Below are 20069 nucleotides of genomic sequence, written 5' to 3' on the forward strand. Positions count from 1 at the left end.
CCCCATTCATACAATCAGAAGGGGGATTCCCACTTCCTCTCAGGGTACATGGTTTTAATCATTTAAATCGAAGTTCTGGCTTCTGTCAAGCTGGAGAGCTCCCCCTTTCCTCATTCCTTATCAAAAGGTCAATGTTGCGATATACCGACCTGGTGAGTATCTCATGACAGACAGCTGCTCGTTCCCGTCAATGGACTCGGAGACCACCTCCCTGGTCAGCAGGTCCAGGACCATCCACCTGAGGAGGTTCGACACAGTGCTCAGTATTTTATATCATATGAACAATGCAGCATGGGCAGTGGGCTTGTTGGCCGCTGTTGTTGTGACATCACAAAGTCACAGGAAGTCCTGACGGCTCGTTTTAAGGCTCAGTTTCTGAATACAGGCTGTGTGCATTTCTCTGTGGACTGAAGCTTCGATTCTTTCACAGTATTAATATAGAACCTAGAGCTGCTTTATAATCACACTACACGTGGACATCTACCTTTATACTGTATGGAGCTTTAATACAAACATCTACCTTTATACCGTATGGAGCTTTAACACAAACATCTACCTTTATACTGTATGGAGCTTTAACACAAACATCTACCTTTATACTGTATGGAGCTTTAACACAAACATCTTTATAATGTATGGAGCTTTAACACAAACATCTACCTTTATACCGTATGGAGCTTTAACACAAACATCTACCTTTATACTGTATGGAGCTTTAATACAAACATCTACCTTTATACTGTATGGAGCTTTAACACAAACATCTACCTTTATACCGTATGGAGCTTTAATAGAAACATTTAAGTTGTGTTTTGCATCACCTTCCTGTGTTGAGTCCGACCGACACCACTGATCCATTGGGGCAGAAATCAGCACACAGTCCGTACTCCTGTCAGAGACAAACAAGGTGTGTGAGGTACAGTACAAAGTGTTGCCGCCCGTCACTGTCAATAAAGCGAATGTGTAAAGTGAAAACAACGAGCGCGTCGTCACCTCCAGGTTGATGTTCCAGTCCACCGTGTGCTCCTCCGCGTTCCACAAACACACCTGTCGGTCGTGGCCACAGGTGAGGAAGATGTTCTGAGATGGGTGTGTGGCCAGCCCCCACATCTCGTCAACGTGACCCTGAAACACACACAGTCAAATAATATGATTGTTTTCCAAAGTAGCAGAGTCACATCTCTCCAGTCTGTTGGGTTGTTGTCCATTTTATCAGTTTTTACAATTTTTTTTTAACTGGATCACAACAGGTGGGTCCTAGGCAGCCCTGACTGAGTGATCATAGTTCCTCCACTGGTCGAGATACAGTTTCTGCTGTAAACTGGTTCTTTTAAAGGGTGTTTACAGCTTTGTGTCTAGATTTAAAAACATTTTATTCTTTAAAGGGACTATGAGGAGTTTTGGAAAGCGACGTGTTTTCACACTACATTTCCCATCATGAGCCTCCGCGCGCACTGTGAAATTCTTGGGCCAGCTCAAGACGGACGAAAGCGAAAGCATTTGCCAGGAATGTTTTCATTAATCAAGAATGAAAGTCCGAGGTTCGAAGACGATCAGATACCGTCGTAGTTCCGATCATAAGCAATGCCAACTAGCGATCCGGTGGCGTTATTCCCATGAGCGTCCGGGAAATCGAAACTAGGAAATGCTGGGCGAGTCAACCACTAAATAATATCAAAATAACTATAAAGACAAAACGATATATTTATCGAAAATGGACCCATTAACATGTGTGGGTAACGTAGATTCATCCACATTAATATGAGACTCTTTTATAACCAAAAGCCAACTTCTCTTTAATGGACTGTGTATAAACCTTATAGATGACTGGTCTTTCAGGGGCGACACCTACTGTACTACCAAGCAGCTCTGCTTTAAAATACACAAATGGTCAGATGTAAGTGTCTGTTCACACCTGCTTTAAAATAGATAGGATGAAAATAATATTCTGCTGAATCATGATCACGTCTCCGGCTCTGGTTTGGATTCTTTACACCCTGCAGTTAATTTAAACCCAGACTCAATATAGTCTACCTTCCTTCATTTAGCCTCTCATCCTGACCTGAACCATAATAACCTTTAAAATGACTTTAGCTCTGTATGAAAACTGTAGCCTGAACATCTGCCTGTTTATTTCTGCTTTAAACATTTTAATATTTTGTCTCACACTGCAGCCAATTCAAACTGGACCAAAAAAAAACTAATAACCAGATTTTTTAAAATTAAATTAGCTTTGGATGTTCATTCAGTCCTTGAGGATGAATCCATAATGAATCTGCTCAGCCCCCATGAGCTCTGAACTCTCCTTCACCTCCAGGATGAACAAATCTGGAAACAACCGCCCTGAGGCTAAAATATCAATATTGCACCAGGGATATGTAACAATCTAGACTGTCCTCATGGACTTTACTGTGGATTGAATCTGTTGTATCTTCTACTTTATGAACTTATGATTGTTCCTCCTGCACCACCATCACCACTACCACAGCTGGTGAGACCACAGTGGCCTCTATAGTCCACTAGCGGGGCTGTAGGTCTCTGTTGTTGTGGTCGTCGTCTGTTTCAGTTTCCCACAGATCAAAATAAGATCTGAGCAGGAGAAGGCCGGATTCTGGTGGTCGGCCGAGACATTACTGGGATTCAGATGCCAGCTGTTGACCACAGTCTGCTGGAGCTACTGGGACCCAACGAATCTGGATTCAGGAGGATATACTGTAACGAGGGGCCAGATGAACTTGTAGGGGAGGTGGTAATCATCACTCAATGAAGCAGTTTTTGATTGTTTGTGTTGGTGAGGCTTAAATTCCTGCACAGATTCAAGTCTGCTTCACATGCACAAGCAATTATCAGGAAACGTTCATGAATTTAATTCATTGTTGTTGTTTGTAATTTGATCCTATTGGCACCGGCCTTGCTGTGCAGCTGTGTCACAGCTGGAGTGAGTTACTGTTCAAGTTTTCAACATTTCCTCCTTCACGTTAAAAGCATTGACAGGAATTTCACCAGCCAGACACTGGATGGCATTTATTGTGAAGGAGTCATGGGATGGGATGTATTTATATGTATTTATTATTGTTCTTTTAGCCCTGACTGCACTTTATATTTTATATTTTTCTATTCTTATATCTATCTGTGCCTTTTTAATGTATGATCGGTGCTGTGCTGCTTGCTGGAACCTCAATTTCCCAGAGGGTAACCTCCCAAGGGATTAATAAAGTACTATCTATCTATCTATCTATCTATCTATCTATCTATCTATCTATCTATCTATCAGTTTAAAATACGAAGGGATGAACTGGTGAACCGTAAAGCTACGTTATTAGCATACCTGCACTATGGCAACAAATCCGTCCGAGAAGGTTCCTCTGAGAATCGCGTTTCGGGTTGTACCAACCAGCAGCTCCTCCCCGTCCACATCAGCGATGGTACGGACCGCCCCGAACTTTTCTGGGATCTGGAGAAACGTAAATCGGATTTATTGATAAGACTTTTTTTTTTTTAAATCAACAAGACTTTCCACACTGACAGCATCATCACAAACAGCTGTGGTTCACCTCACACTCTCTCTCAGGTGCCAGGTCGGCGCTCCAGCGGATGATCTTGCGGTCTTTGCCTCCGCCGCTGAGCAGAGCGCCGCCCTGCAGGTTGCACAGGGTGAACACGCTGCCTTCATGCGCTCTGGTCTGACGCATTATCTGGAAGGTCTCTGTCGGGGGAACAAGCAGGTTCTATGAAAATAGGTATCTATCAAAGGTGTTCTTCAACTTTCAGGTTCAGACGTGGCCCTTTTCCTCTGGTGTTGTTATCATATTATTGCAGCACTGACCTTTGGCCCCTTTTCCCAACGTTTTGATGTCAGCAGCCGATTTCCCCCACGTCAGGATGTTTCCCTCCGAGTCTCCAGTCAGAACATCTCCGGTCAGACTGAACACAAAGCACTGGATGAACTTGGGCTTCTTGTATTTCTGAAACCGAGATAGGAGACTGTTTTTATAACAAATATCATCATTAACCTTTATTTGTTCTCTCAGTGATAGATTGACGGGGGGTGACTGCCTTTTTCAACGGTGCTAACTCAGCAAAGATAAAACAAACTGCAGCAACAAGTATCGAGGAAGGTAACTGAAATACAGTAAATTAAGTGAGACAGTGAGATAGACCAGAGCTGCTTTTTTATGCAAATGAGAATGACTGGTGCATCCTGGGTAATTTAGGGGCAGCACCCAGCATTTTTACATTGCACTCTTGGCTTTTTGTGTTTCGATGGAGCGTAGACTAACTAACAATCAATTTGAATGTTTTATTTTTTGTTTTTTTTGTAGCACTATGTCTCATAATTATTTTGACACCCTCTTTGAAACCCACCGTTCACGCTATCTTGAAAAATTACAATTAATTAATCTACAGGTATGCTCATTTAGCCTCCCACAGTGATCAATGACCCCACAAAGTGGCCAGAAATGTCTGACCCAGACATCTACACGTATTTGGTCGAATCACCGGGGAGGTTTTGGCTAAGTGTTGTCTGTAAATAGCCTGTTAATAGCCAACTTTTTGTTAGTTAGTTTGTCAAGCCAGTTAGGCTGAACTTTTCAATGGAGGGATGCCGGGCGCTGCCCCTAAATTACGCAGGATGCATCAGTCATTCTCATTTGCATAAAAAAGCCGCTCTGGTCTATGCGTTTTATGACTGCAAAGGAAGTTTCATCCACAACTTTTATATTTACCAGATTGTTACCAATGTGAACTAAAAAAGTAATATGTCATGAAAATATTAAAATTTGAAAAGAAAATCTAGAGATTGTCAATGGCCAATTGAATCTATACCTAAAAGGTAGGGGTGTAACGGTACACAAAAGTCACGGTTCGGTACGTACCTCGGTTCAGGGGTCACGGTTCGGTACGGTTTCGGTACAACAGACACTAATTGAATGTAAAACTAAAATCTGTCTTGTGTTATAAAAGTTAAAAGAAAAAAGAAGGGTTAGGAAAAAAAGCGTGCACTTGACAACTGGCAACTATTATTCGAATTATTAAATTATTATTATTAAAAAAAATACTATTAAAAAAACAAAACAATAAACTGACATCAATGTTGGTTTACACAGTTAAATTAGACTAGCAGTTACTTTGGTGATGTTTCTGGTCCTGCCTGTGTTCATAAAACATATTAGGCAGCTACACGCACATCCCCAAAAAAACTGAAGACTAGGTGCTGGACCACCAAGAAAGACACTAAGGAAAAAAGGAGACCGCACACTAGTTAAAAGCTCCCGTGACAGTTTAATGTCACTCACACGTTTCGGGCGTCAGCCCTTCATCAGACAAAATGTGTCTGATTATATATAGTGTGCGGTCTCCTTTTCTCCTCACCTGTCTGTGTTCATGTCAAGAGGCTTAAAAGCTGCGGGATAAGTTGTTGCACACAACTTGTCTTTTTACTTGCACCAGTGATTGACATATCGGGTTGAACATGCGCTACGTGTTTGATGCGTTTCTAGCGACGCACCGCGCATCCGTGAAACATCGCCGACGGACTTTGTCCGGTGGACCAGTCGCGAGCATGGATGTATTATGGTCGCGAGCCGCCGCCGCCGCCGCCGCCGTTTGTTTCATTGAGAAGCCACAGTGACATGAATGAAGCAGCAGCTCTCCTCCTCTAACTCACTTCACTCTCATCACTTCTCTTCTTCGTCTGCTATGACGGCTGCAGGCAGCTTCGAGGCTTATTACCGCCACCTGGATTCGAGTGAGGACTCAACTTTTTTTTTTTTTTTTTTTTTTTTTTAATATTCATTCAGACGTATTCGTCGTGTGACTGTGTGCACCGAACCGTGACCCCCGTACCGTGACGGCACGGGACGAATACATATACCGTTACACCCCTACTAAAAGGTATAAAAATGTATCATCTGCATAGAAATAAACATTATAGTTTATTCAAAAACCAGGCGCTTTAAAATTGTGGTGGTTCTAAAATTGAACCCTGAGGGACGCCATCGTTGCACAGTCAAAAATCTGGCTGAATATGAATGTGAAAATGATAAGATTATTTTTATCCTGATTGATTGCTGTAGTTATTTCCGCATTTTAACATCTCAGATCTCACTTACGTCTCATTTCGACTGTGCATAAACATATGATATTAGTCGTCTACGGGCTCCAGATGGCTAACCTCAGTTTTCAGTTCTCTTTCTTCACTCTTCTTACTTCCCTTTCTGACCTCAAACTGAGGACTGAAAACTTCCTTTTATAGTACACACAGTCAGTCTGAGAGTTGTAGTGACGTTAAAGACACGAAACACTGGAGGACAACATCATAAGACTCTATAAGTAAGTTAAGTCTTACTCCAAAGATGCCTTGTTTCTTGGTGAACTGTCCCGCGATCAGTGTCCAGAAGTAGACGTGGGATTTTCCGCATGTGATGATGTTGGTGCTGTCGCTTGGGTTAAACTCCACCGCAAACACGGCCTCGTTGGTGCTCTGAAGACACAACACAAACACAGAAAAACTATTACAACAAAGTCAGAACCACAAGAGATCTGAGAAGTACTCTACACATATTTTCACAGATGTACAATTAACAATGCATCAAATCAACGTGTCCATTATATTTTTTAAGCATGTTTTGTTTCCTATAGGATAAGATGGACACTGTTGTAGAGCATCAGGTGAACATGGGTCATTATAGCAGCTACAGATGAGGTGGTGGAGACCAAACACAGAGTTAAAAGAAAGGAAACCAAGGAAGGAGATGCATCAAATGGATACGGACATGGCTGCAAATGCATAATGTTTCTCTTCGTCAGCTAGATATCTAGATACATCAGTCTGCAGCACCTGGTAATAGGTCAAATATCCTATCTTTGTCTTCAGTTTGTCCATTTTTGGCACAAACATTCACTGGGACTCGAGCAAGAACTAATTCGATTTTGTTGAAAAGGTGAAAGTGACCTCATAACACATGTTTTTGGCTGTAACTCCTGAATCCATGTGCTACTTATGACACCATTTAACTCAAATAAAAGCAGGTGAAAGGTCAACTTCAATGTGACATCATAATGTTCCACCCGAGAGGCGAGATCTTGAGTGACCACATTTCCTGAAGCTTGAGGCAGAAATTATAGTTTAAGTTTGTAATTTTAGTCCCAGTGACTGCAGCTTTAAGTTTAAGTTCAGGTTGAGTTTTTTTTTTTTTTTTTTCCTTCTTTAACATAAATCTGAAGAGAAGTCTGTTTCCTCCCCCCCAACAGGAGATCATTTACAGTATGTACAGAAAGTACAGCAGCATCACGTCCACACAAAAAGCTCCATTCATGGCCGAGCTGTAAAGTGGCATATGGACGACGCTGCTGCACTGGAGAGGAGGAGGGTGGGAGGTGAGGGGGTGGGGGGGTATAATTATCTTGTTCCTGTTGGATGAACTCGTATGTTTGTTCAGCGTGGGTCAGAGTTGGCCCGTCCACTCCCCCCGAAATCCCCAAAAACCCAAACTGAAACCTGCATGCAGTGGATGATCCGTTCAGCTGAGCATAAGTTTCTTGAACGAGCTCATTAATTCTTGACCTGAGATGATAAACAAGTTCAAACAGACACCTATGCATTCCTACAGCTGCACACACACACTTTCTCTCTCACACACACACACGCACAGAGCAAGATTAATTCACTGTATAAAATATTTACTCTGTTTCCATGACAGCCGTGTTTAAATTGCTCTCAGGGAAGTTGTGGCGTTCTGGGATAAAAGCCCATAAAAGCACAGCAGAGACCCCCTCTCCTCCTCCTCCTCCTCCTCCTCCTCCTCCTCCTCCTCCTCCTCCTCCTCCTCCTCCTCCTCCTTCTCCTTAATCTGTCCAAACAGACCTCCTTTGAAAAAAAAAGAAAAAAAGAAATCTGGCTGCAGGACGGGCGACCTGTCATCCTGCTCACGTTTTAGCCTCAGGAAACTACGGTGACGTCAAAAACCTGCTGCTCACAATCTAAACACTCTGCAGAGCTGCAGGTGAATCAGATCAGACTTTACCAACGTCTCAGACCAGTTCATTCATCCAAGCTGCAACTGCACTTTTAACACGTTAAAGGGATAGTTTACCCAAAATTCAAATTGCACTCATTATCTACTCACCTACATGTGGACTAAGGGGCTGGGAGAAGTTTCAGAGTCCTCCGTGGCTTCTCTGAGTTACAGGGGGTCTCGGCGTAGCACTGCATGTCTATATAACGGTTGTAAATGGATACCAACTGTCTTCGTAACAAAAAGACAGACCAAAAAACATCCAAATACCTCCATGCTGCTCGTATGTAATGTCCGTCTTGTATTGCAGCCCCGAAATGCGAAATTGTTCCGAAAAAAATTAAATAAGGGTGCACTCACACTAGGCAATCGTACCGTGCCCAAGCACGTTTGCCCCCTAAAGTCCGGATTCTATTGCTGGTGTGAGTGCAAGTGTTCCGTGCCTGAGCACGGTACACTTCCCTGGCCCGGCACGGTTGGGAGAGGTGTGCTTGGGCACGGTACGCTTGGCCAGGAATGCGCACACGTAATACGCTGCGGGCTCGTTCTCCACCACGTGTCTGCAACCGCATGTAAACAACAGTCACTTAACGATTACGTCGCGCCGTAAACATCGCTAGTTAACGCCGCTTTGATTAAACTTCAAGATAACCATGACAACCGTCAAAGCGCCGTTCTTTCTGCAGTCAGAGCGCATCCGCCGTGTTGTTATATCAACGTGATGACGTTTGTGTCGGAGGCAACCGTGCTTGAGCACGCTTGGGTTCGAGGCAGTGTGAGTGCAGGCCAGCGGGGGACAGGGGAGGGGGGGCATTCGGGCTTCAGCACGGCACGGATCAACTGGCCCTAGTGTGAGTGCGCCCTAAGTCTATATTTCAAGCTTGTTTGTAGCGGAAGCTCCTCTTTTTTTCGGAACAATTTCGCATTTCGGGGCTTCAATACAAGACGGACATTACATACGAGCAGCATGGAGGTATTTGGATGTTTTTTGGTCTGTCTTTTTGTTACGAAGACAGTTGGTATCCATTTGCAACCGTTATATGGACATGCACTGCTACGCCGAGACACCCTGTAACTCAGAGAAGAAACGGAGGACTCTGAAACTTCTCCCAGCCCTTAGAAATTTGAATTTTGGGTGAACTATCCCTTTAACACACCGACGTCAACACCTGTGGCCTTGCTACAAGAAGCTAGCTCACTGTTTTCAGTGTGTTGGTCATGGCAGAGGATGAGGAAGAAGAAGAAGAAGAAGAAGAAGTGACCAAAGATGACGTTGACAGAGGAGAAGAAGAAGAAGAAGAAGAAGAAGAAGAAGAAGAAGAAGAAGAAGAAGAAGAAGAAGAAGAAGAAGAAGAAGAAGAAGAGGAAGAAGAAGTGACCAAACATGACGTTGACAGAGGAGAAGATGGAGAAGAAGAAGATTTTTTTTTACAACCACACTTTATTCACAAATTTCAGGACAGTATCAGCTGTTCATTTTATCCAACCACAGACTTATCTATTTATAAAGCCACACCATAAACACACATTCATACATACATATACACAGGGCCGTTGCTAGGAATTCTGGGGCCCCTGAAAGAATACTAAAGTGGGCCCCTGACTTTTCCACTTTTTTTCTTAGATTATGTATGTATTATCATTTTTTATTTAGCCTACTTTGTTTTGACGCTAATGCAGCATTACTATGAGTATTAGTCAGGGTCTTATGCAGAATAATTCAGTCACACAAACATTAGACTACTGGGGTTTCTTGTGGGCCCTACTCGGCGCTGGGCCCCTAGAATTATTATCACCTTTCTCCCCTATACAACGGCCCTGTACATACACACAAACAACCCCAAATCAATCAATCAGTCAATAAATAGATAAATAGATACTCTGTCAGTTGTTCAGCACACCGGTAAAAGAAAGTTCATTGTTTAAAACAGCACACAGGACGTTGTTGTGGCACCAAACTCCAGTCTGATCCTACAGCGGACGTTGCAGCGCCACACTGCGGACGCCGTCGCCTCTACACCTGCCTGGCCTTCCATTTTATTTCTCCTAGAGATGTAGATCGCCATCTTTGCTTCCCCCAACAATAAAATTCAGTAGTTGCCACATGGCCTTGTTCTCTTTTCTGTATCCCGCCCCATAAATAAACACTGTGGTTGTAAAAGTTTGATTAAAAAGACTAAAAACACGTGTCAATAGAGTAAAAAACGCAGAGAGCCTCCCACACTCGCTAAAATGTGGAAGGTCGTCTCCTTCGTCCCACAAAAAGGGCACTGGTTGGACACAGCAGTATTAATAATAATGGACGTAAAAGAATTGGACGCAATGGCACCATGGAGAAGCCTCCATTGCCCTCCAAGAAGAAGAAGGTGTCTATAAAAGGGAAGTGCACCTCCGACCTGTAGGTGGAGCCAGAGAGCAAACACTCCCCACTCTCTTATAAAACATCTGTAATAATAAAACACTGATGAGCTTCTCCTCTGTACCTTGACCTCTGCGTACTTGGTGGCCTTGTTGCAGTCCCACACCGACAGCATGTGTTCGTTGGAGTCGTCGATCACACACAGGAACGTCCCGGCGTCCTGGAAACAACATCCAACAACAACAACAGCAAACAGTTTAGACGGTGAACGCAGCACTGTTTTTAATTCATTCATTAATGTGACACACCTCCAAAAAAAAACATCATTACACTGCAAAAACTCAAAATCTTACCAAGAATATTTGTCTTATTTTTAGTGAAAATGTCATTTCTAGTCAAAACAAATCTCATTATACTCAAAATAAGACTCATCACATAAAAAGTAGCTTGTTTTTAGACACTTTTTACTTCTTTCAAGCATATTTTCACTTGAAATAAGTAGAAAAATCTGATAGTGGAGCAAGTTTTTCTTTCTTATTACAAGCACAAAGAAACTTGCTTTTACTGGCAGATTTTTCTACTTATCTCAAGTGAAATCTTGTTTGAAACAAGTGAAATGATCTAAAAACAAGTTCATTTTTAGGGGATGAGTCTGATTTTAAGTGGAAGGAGATTAGTTTTGACTAGAAATTAGACATTTTGACAAGAAATATGACAAATATTCTTGGAAAGATTTTGAGTTTTTGCAGTGTAGTAGTGGAAACATAAACCTGACCTGTTACCAGGGAAACAGGGTACCACCACCACCGCGTTCACTTAATCCAGATTATTAAAACAATTATCCTGGATCTATTAAATTTGTTTTATTATCATCATCATGGACTCACAGAAACAGAAAAGGCCACGGAGCCCACTCCTCTCTGGAAGGTGCCGAGGCCGATCTGCTGCAGTGTGACCAGGGAGGTGGAGTCCCAGATGTGAACACACGGCTGCAGGGGCTAATACACACATAAACACACACAAATTAATTGAATCAAATCAAACTCGATACAATTCGACAAAAAAAATTGATAACTTTATAAAAAACTTGTTTGTCCCCATTTTAAAGCTTAGCAACTTCTTTAAATTTGGTAAAAACGACGACCACATGGATTCGAGGATGAGTTGATTCACACTTCACACACTTGGTTCTATCTGTGCTGTTCTGTATCTATCTGTTGTTTGTTTTATGTTATGTTAAACTGTGTTTTACTTAACTTATGTTTCTTTTATGCACACTTTTTGCTTTTTGCAGGGGACAATAAAGGTTTTATGATTCTGATTTTGATTCATATCGTATATGACTGGATTGTTTTATTTACTTTTATCTACTTTTTCAATTCATTGTTTTATAATGAATTGACCAGATAATATATATATATATACAGTATATATATTTTTTTTTAACTTTGTTTTTTCACAATGGTAACATGACAAATCCATTTCCCTTCATATACATTTTTCCCCTTTTTACAGCTGCACATCATCTTAACACTTATAATCAAGAGTTGTGTAATGAAGCTGTACGATAAAATAATAATAATAGATTTTGATAGATTTGATAGATTTTGATAGATAGAAATAGAACATAGGATCAATTATACGATAATATTTGTTTTAAAGCAGATATAAACGACATATAAAAAGTGGTTTCACCTTCCCGTCTTTGTCCACACCCGCTGTCTGACCAGACGCCACTCGCACTTTGTCCGGATGGAGGGTGAGACTGCAGGAGAGAGATGGAAAATGAGGCGTTCAGGGACACAGAGATAAACTGTAAAAGTATCTCAGGTACAGTTATGGGACAAAATAAAACTGACACTGACCAGCGGACGCAGTCTGTGTGTTTGCGGTAGTGACGTTGTGTTCGGTTGTTGATGTGGTAGAGCACGATGACACAGGCGATGAAGTACACCGCCTCGCCCGTCGGCAGGAAGTACAGGTTGGCCCGGCAGTCGCGCCCCCGGTAACCGTAGCTGACGTCACAGAGTCAAGGTGTCAAGGTCAGAAAGAAACGTGAACAAATACAGACGTTTGAATTGGACTTAATGAATTAAAAAAAAAAGAGGAAAAGTACGAACCATAAATATCTCACAACTAAACACAAACATGTTTTTATCCCACATGACCAACTGAATTCAAATAATTTCAACAAGAAATCTCAACAAAGCTTCAGTGCTACTAAATTGAAACCATTTCTATTTAATTGTTTAAATATTTATCTACTTGTTGTCTCTTTTTATTTGAACATCTGTCTATTTTTAGTTAATTCGTATGTGACTTCTTGTCTGTTTGTTGGCGGCCTGACATTTTTTTTGTGTCTTTCCGCTTATTTTCTTGTGGATTTAAAAAATAATAATAACTTTAATTCATACCGAAACTGATCTGAAGTCAGGCGTCCACAGAAGCCTGGATTTTCTGATTTATTTTACGTTCAAGCCAAAATAATTTGACACTTTACCTCTGGGCTAATCAACAGGAAACATTGTGTGAACAAAATCAGATCTTTCTTGTACTTTTTTCTTTCTCTCTTTGTGTAAAACGTCTTTATAAAACACTAAATATTTCCTTCCGAGGTAAAAGGAGCTGAGCCATTGGCTGCCGTTTCTTTTCTTTCTTTTTTTTAAATGTATTTTTAAAAAGAAGTCCTAATATAATTCACTGAGCAACAGATGTCTAACTCACAGGTTGAGGACTCTACGGAGTTAAAGAAAAAAAAAGAAAAAGAAAAGGATCACTTTACATGTGTTTGTGGTGAGATTTACATGTGTAAAACTTTGTTTGTGGAAAGTAAGACACTTGTGGTTCATGGCTCACATTGGAGGTTTTTTTTCCTGTGGGTTACAGACAATAAAGTCCAATAAAAACGTCCATAAATAAATCACAGATGTTATTTCAGACCTGGAAGTCCACGGATGACTCACACACACTCACACACACACACAGAAACACACACACTCTCTCTGGAGCAGCACAGTGATATCGATCGGGGAACACATTTATTGCGAGTCGGTAGCGTGAGGAAGGATACACCCAGTCCAGCTCCAGGCGCTCTGAGGGCGGCTCCATCTTCAGGTCGTCGTAGTTGTGGATGTTGGAGGGGATGTACATGGTGATGGGCCGGCCGCGGATGAACATCTTGATCGACTGTCCTGGGAGGAGCAAAAACATAATAATAAAATCTTTATTTCTCATCCACGTATTATTTGACATTTCCCTCCATTTTCCTGCAGAAAGAAACATCTCGTATCTGAAGATCCTCGATCGTGTCTCTGGTATTCATAAAATATCAATATTTAACGACTGGATCTTACAGAGTCTCATCGCTCGCTCACTGTTTTCATTGATCTCTAATTATTTCCAGTTGTTTCCTCTCTTTTCTATTTTCACGACTTCCTGCAAAGATGTTTCAAATTAACAGACTTATTTCCAGCAGCTCAAGAGACACAAAACCTGCCTGATTCTAGTGGGATTTAAATTTTTTAGAGAAAAGTAATTAATAGTCCATAAAGACTGTGTTTTAATGGAACAGGTGAAGTGGAAACTGAATTTATTATTATGTGTTTTAATCGTGTCACAACCACACAACCTGTTAATCCTGTTTCACTGATAGAGACATGATTACTGTACTGTGATGATTACGTAAGTGCCAATAAAACATTTTTAGTGGGAAAAAAAGGGAAGCCAATAAAATATCCGGCATTTAAGATTAATTTGGACTAAATATCAATTATGATATTATCACCATTCTGCCATTAAATGCCAAAAAGTTTGATTTGTCACATGCAAAAAGTAAAATTTACAGTGAGATCAGGGTAAAAACTACAAATTTAAAAAAATATATGTCAATTTGATGAAAAATATTGTATATGAGGGTAAATATTGCAATATTTGATCATAGGACTTCATTGCATTCTACTGCAATGGAAAAATAAAGTGATTTTGACATTGACTTTGAGAAAAAAATCGACTTTGGCACATATTGTGATATATATTTTCAGTAATGTTCATATTATACCACCCAAATTTCATAATATCCACCTGTAAAAACACAGTAATGAGCTTGTTTTCAGTCTATTTCTGCCTGAAGCTGCTGCTGCTGGCGTCTCTATAGCGGAGAATCAGAGTTAAGCTTCATCCTCTGCTTTTACAGCTTTTAACAAACTATATTTTTATTAGATGGAGACAGCAGCTGTCATCAGAGCAACATTAAACTGTATTTAATGTTGCACACACATCGATGACCTTTTCCACTTTAAGAAAAAAAAAAAAAAAAAGGGGATCATAACTTATAAACTATTTCTTCAGAGGGAGCGATCACAGTATCGACCCCTCACAGTGTCGGTGTGTGTGTGTGTTAACGCCGGGCAGCCGCCCAGACACAACAACACACAGGGAACAGTACAGCGGGGTAAAGACTACAGAAGGACGTTAGGGGGGTGGGATGGGGTATCTACCTTGGCTGTAGGTTCCTCTCCTGGACCCTGGAGACCCTGCAGAGAGAAGAAGAAGAGCCAACGTCAGTCAGACAAATAAACAGCAGTTGAACCTCTCGGCTCTAAATCACAGCCGGTTCCCACTGAGTTAAGAGCTTTGGATTTCAGGTTGGATTGTGTTTTCCTTTTTCCCCTTTTCCATCTCTTCTTTGAATTTCCTGAGTCTGTTACCCCGGCAACTTGTTATATGAGACTGGGCATTGGAGGCCGAGCAAATTGCAAGAGAGCGAAATGTGCTTTTAAAGCTTTAAAAAAGTCACAATATCACATTGACTGTGACTCTGCTGCTAGCTGTCCCCGTCCGGTCTCAGAGGGACGAGGACTCTACGAGGACCGAGTCGGGTCCAACATGTGGATCCCGTCACGGTTTCCAACTGTCCCATGATTCATTGCAGTAGCAGTAATGAAAACAATATGCGAACAAGCCGAGAGAGAGCCGGAGGATTACGCTGTTAAATCTGGGTATTGTGTTTCAGCATTAGTTCAACCGTAACGGTAACAGCTGTTGAAATCTTAAAATAAAATAAGATATTAGATGCAAAAAGGGAAAAAAAACCAAGAAAAACTTTGGACGCGACACAGTCGAGCAACAACACAGGTCATGTGACGGTAAGGAAACAGGAAGTAAAATTCACTTCCACTTTCTTTCTTTCTGCCTTTACCTGGTCAATAACAATAATAATGGATCATCATTGGGTTTTTAGATGTTAAACTCGTTTTTGAAAGTGAAGTTTGCAGAAACAGCCGCCATTTTGTTTCCCATTGGGACCATTAGCCTAGCGCGCTAATGTTAGCACTGATTCTGACATTAGCTCAATCAAAGATTCAACATGAGAGGACGCCCCCCTTTTTGACAAAATGAAAACAGCTTGGAAGCAAAGATTAAAAACGTTGTTTGTTACAGTTTGGGCCAAACTTTCGCATATTTTATCCAGATTGCAACAAATTATTAACATGAGGGCTCGATCTTCCTCGTCTTCTTCCTACTCCCTCAGTTTGGATTTAAAACCCTCTGGTTGCCATTTTTTGCCCCGTTGGAGACAATAACGCAGCCTGACTCCAAACAGATGCCACACATTGTCCTTTTCTCTGTCTTTTGGACAGATGTGCCGTGTGTTAAATAAGATGGAGATGGAGGCTCTGGCCCGCCCACCCAGGATCAGAGGCTCGGGGACACGATGTTCTGTCTAAGCCTTGAAAAGATCCACGACTCTGTTGTAACTCAAACAAAAAGTTCCAGAAATTCTTGGAATAGTTTCAGTTTCACTTGAATTATTGTTGCTAGTTATTCATTTCCACTCTGTTACTTTTCTCTCTGTGATTCTCCAAGGGCGAAGAGGCTTTTTGCTAAAGGAACTCCTGGTTTAAACAGAGGTGGAAGAAAGTATTGAAACACTAAAATATTGCTATGTTTCTATATCAATTCAAGCGCTGTATCAATAGTATCAATAGGACAGGATGACAGAGGTTTTCTACTGAATTTGAACCTCCATGTTACAGGAACTGTGTAGCTAATACAAATACAATAGGTGCAACTATTCTGTGTATGAACGCATGAAAATAAACTGCATGTTTTTCCTCTATATAGCATTTTGTGCTCTTTATGCTAGGAGTTTCTTTTCTTTCTTTTTTTCCAAAAATAGACTTTTGGAGAAAGAAAAGCGCAACATATTGTTGCATGTTGTGTTGATCTAAAATATGGAAGCAGTCTGTCATTTTATAATATCAATATGTCAACAAAATTAGTCAGTATTCTGGTTTTTCAGTATGTGCAAAGTTTCCGTATGTGCACTGTGTTCATTTCCATATCAAAAGCTCTTTGAGGAAAAAAGAAAGAAAAGAAGGGACTATAAAAGTTAACCTTTAAATCATTAACACAATAAATGAGTTTTTTCTCAGCTCATAAAAACAGATCTTGATACTTTATTCTAATCAAAACGCTTTAAAACCGTCCGCCCATTCGTCCTGTTCCTGCCCTGTTATTGACTTGTCAGGAATCTAACACGGCCGATGCCAGGCGCAATTATCACAAGAGTTATGAAGTGGAATGAGAGGCAGGAAAAACCTCCTCCTCCTCCTCCTCCTCCTCCTCCTCCTCCTGCTCGGCCATCCATCATCCCGTCGGCCGAGCTGGAGTGGAGCGGCGGCTCGGCCCGACCACAGAGGAGGGGTTTCCAGGCAGCACAGGCCCGGCAGTGTTTGGCTTCACGAGGTGTTTAAAAAAGAAAAAAGAAAAAAGCAGAAAAAGTGACAGCCAGTTTGAAGCAGGAGGGAAAATGTCCCACTGAGTGATGTTTGTGGCGTTCAAAGACAACGTTCGGCCGTGAAAAAACTGGACACTCGGCGGGGCCCCGAGCTCCCGCACCTTCCTGTCAACACCCATTAGCTCCCACTGAGATTCATGTTATCACCGTGTCCGAGCTCCGTTCACACGTCCGACAGCACAGCGGAGATACTCAGGTTCTCATTCTCATTTAGAATAAAATTAAAACCGTCTGCAGTGAAGGGACTAAAATAAAACGACTCGTGATGTGAACCGACACATAGTTCAGAAAAACACACCCTGAAACGTTTTCCACAGCTGATCGTATCAGATGGGATGTGATGTGAGGTTCAACTGGCGGTGGCGGAGCTGCTCTAACTCTCACTCTCTCGCTCTTCTGGGCCTAAAAACAGACCGAGGCCTGCTACAGTATAACGCTCATAAAAAAAGCTACGCTATAACCACAAATGTGGTTTGTTGGGAAATGCAACTCATTTCTGCACAAATGAGTCCATGTGTGAAAAGCACTGAGGAGCTGCCCGGGCACCGGTACAGACGGACGCTGCGGCTCTCGGGGGCCTCGCTGCCAGCGCTGCAAGGCAAGGAAATGTGGGAAAAGTCCCTGATTCAAACCAGGAGACGTACGATTATGATCCGTGATAACTTTTCACAAGAAAAAAAACCCCCAGAAGCCACTTTGACTCAGAGCAAGTCTCCATTTGTTCTGCTCTGTTGGGCTGTTTCTATACCACACGCACCAGAGAGACAGAAACAGACACCTGCACTGCAAAAACGCAAAACCTTTCCAAGAATATTTGTCTTATTTCTTGTCAAAATGTCTCATTTCTAGTCAAAACAAATCTCTTTCCACTTAAAATAAGACTCATCGCCTAAAATTATTTGTTTTTAGATAATTTTCACTTGTTTCAAACAAATTTTCACTTGAAATAAGTAGAAAAATCTGCCAGTGAAAGCAACTTTTTCTTGTGTTTGTAATAAGAAAGAAAAACTTGCTCCACTATCAGATTTTTCTACTTATTTCCAATGAAAATATGCTTGAATGAAGTAAAAAGTGTCTAAGAAAACAAGCTACTTATTGTAAGTATAATGAGATTTGTTTTGACTAGAAATAAGACAAATATTCTTGGTAAGATTTTGAGTTTTTGCAGTGTGTCCTGTCCTGTCCTGCTGAAGACAAAAAAGCGCTGCCAACAAACTCCTCTACATCAGTGTGATTTTAAAACATCTCCGGTGCCAACGCAAGAGGATCATTACACCCTGTGATCCTGCTCTGGATCCAGCTGTGTTTCAAGAACAAGTACAAAGACGCTGCATCTGCAACTGGCCTTAAAGGAGGATGGTGTTTCATTGGTTTATATCCTCTTACTTTACAGCTGCAGTTAACACAACTGTGCCTTGTATATTCAAGAACAAAGTGTACTGGAGAATGTGGGCATCGATCCCACACTACCTCTCTCTCACATGCTAAGCGAGAGGTAGAGCGCTCTACCATTTGAGCTAATTCCCCTGGCGGCGTCGCAGTTTGAAGCAATGAGAACGAAGCAGAGAGAAGAAATGGTCCTTAGAGACAGGAAGTGATCGTAACGTTTGAATTTGTTGGCTCAATGTGCAAGAAATGAACCTTGTTGTATGATGAACATCTCTGTATTTTCCTTGTATACTGTTCCCTGTATACTATTTGTATCTACGTATGTCAACTCCTAACTCCATAAAGCTGTTGAGAAAAAAAAATGTGCAAGAAATGAAAAAACTTTCAGAGTTGCACGATACTGAAAACTGATAATCTCGTTAGCAGACTAAAGTAAATTTGATACCGACGAGGATGGGATTCGAACCCACGCGTGCAGAGCACAATGGATTAGCAGTCCATCGCCTTAACCACTCGGCCACCTCGTCTGATAACAGCTGTGCTTTAAAGGGCAATGCTGCTGTAAATTTCCAGGACATCACCTTGGGTTTTTACAGTGTACAGGAACATGAAGTGGATTATAAATAAATGGGAAGTGAATTTAGGAGGAACTTCACCATTACAGCAATTAAATGTCAATCTACATTTGTTTTTTTGCGTTATTGTACCTTGCCTTGTCCTTTTTTGTTTGTTGTCCAACTGAAAAGTCATTGTGGTCTTTGTCTACTTTGTCAATTTCAGATCCTGAACGTGGTTTATCAGGACAGAGACCGATCTGTTTACCAGGTAAAGGTCAAAGTGTTCAACAAGAGGCTTTTTGTCCACACTGATACGTTTTTTTTATAATTAATAATAACCAATTTATAATACAGTAATAGGTTGTATTTGAGACTGTTTTCAAAGGTCAAAGTTACTGTCTATCCTGACTACTGAAAGTACTTTGTATGTATTGTTTTGTGTATTACAGTGGCTCAGAGCCCAAAACAAATTTCCCTTTGGTACAATAAAGTACAATCCAATTCAGTTTTTCTAACCTTAACCCTAAAACAGGTCCAACTGAGTCTGAAGGTCTCTTTTTAGGGGCTTGAAACTCAAACCAGAGGCTCAAACAGGAGGTAATGTGGACGTGGACGTGGCCTTAGATATATGTATGTATGTGGTAAATACCAGAGGTGGACACTAATTTTCATCCCCAGCTCTCATGGGGAAGTGCTAAAAAGTGGATTGCAGAAGAAAAGAGAACAGAGCACCGTGCAGTTCCTCATGGAGATGGTAAACAATAGTCGTAACGATTGTGTATTTGATTGTGGTTGTGTGTAAAGTTGCAACACATTGCTCACACTGTGTGTTTGACTAATCCTTCTGACAGATAAACAGATACAAAGGGGGAAACAGAGAGTAATAATAAGACGTAGCAGTAGGCGGCTGTAGTCACTGATCTGGGCTCAGATTAATGAGGTGTCAA

At 41.4% G+C, this 20069-nt stretch overlaps 1 protein-coding gene across 2 annotated transcripts in view; it reads right to left on the reverse strand.

Moving 5' to 3' along the window:
- The window catches only part of eml3 (EMAP like 3), a 52458-nt gene that overhangs the window by 3664 nt on the left and 28725 nt on the right, over nt 1-20069 (reverse strand). For both annotated transcript variants that reach the window (XM_083992950.1, XM_083992949.1), the window contains 13 exons: nt 14874-14909; nt 13448-13568; nt 12243-12392; nt 12073-12142; nt 11265-11375; nt 10502-10597; nt 6350-6484; nt 3827-3965; nt 3555-3706; nt 3329-3454; nt 994-1125; nt 822-889; nt 150-238 (listed from right to left, as the gene is read on the reverse strand). In XM_083992950.1, coding sequence (XP_083849076.1) covers nt 150-238; nt 822-889; nt 994-1125; nt 3329-3454; nt 3555-3706; nt 3827-3965; nt 6350-6484; nt 10502-10597; nt 11265-11375; nt 12073-12142; nt 12243-12392; nt 13448-13568; nt 14874-14909 — 1425 coding nt within the window. The remainder of the gene's footprint in view (nt 1-149; nt 239-821; nt 890-993; nt 1126-3328; nt 3455-3554; nt 3707-3826; nt 3966-6349; nt 6485-10501; nt 10598-11264; nt 11376-12072; nt 12143-12242; nt 12393-13447; nt 13569-14873; nt 14910-20069) is intronic.

This window comes from Trachurus trachurus (genome assembly GCF_905171665.1).
Source record: "Trachurus trachurus genome assembly, chromosome: 18".
Lineage (NCBI taxonomy): Eukaryota > Metazoa > Chordata > Actinopteri > Carangiformes > Carangidae > Trachurus > Trachurus trachurus.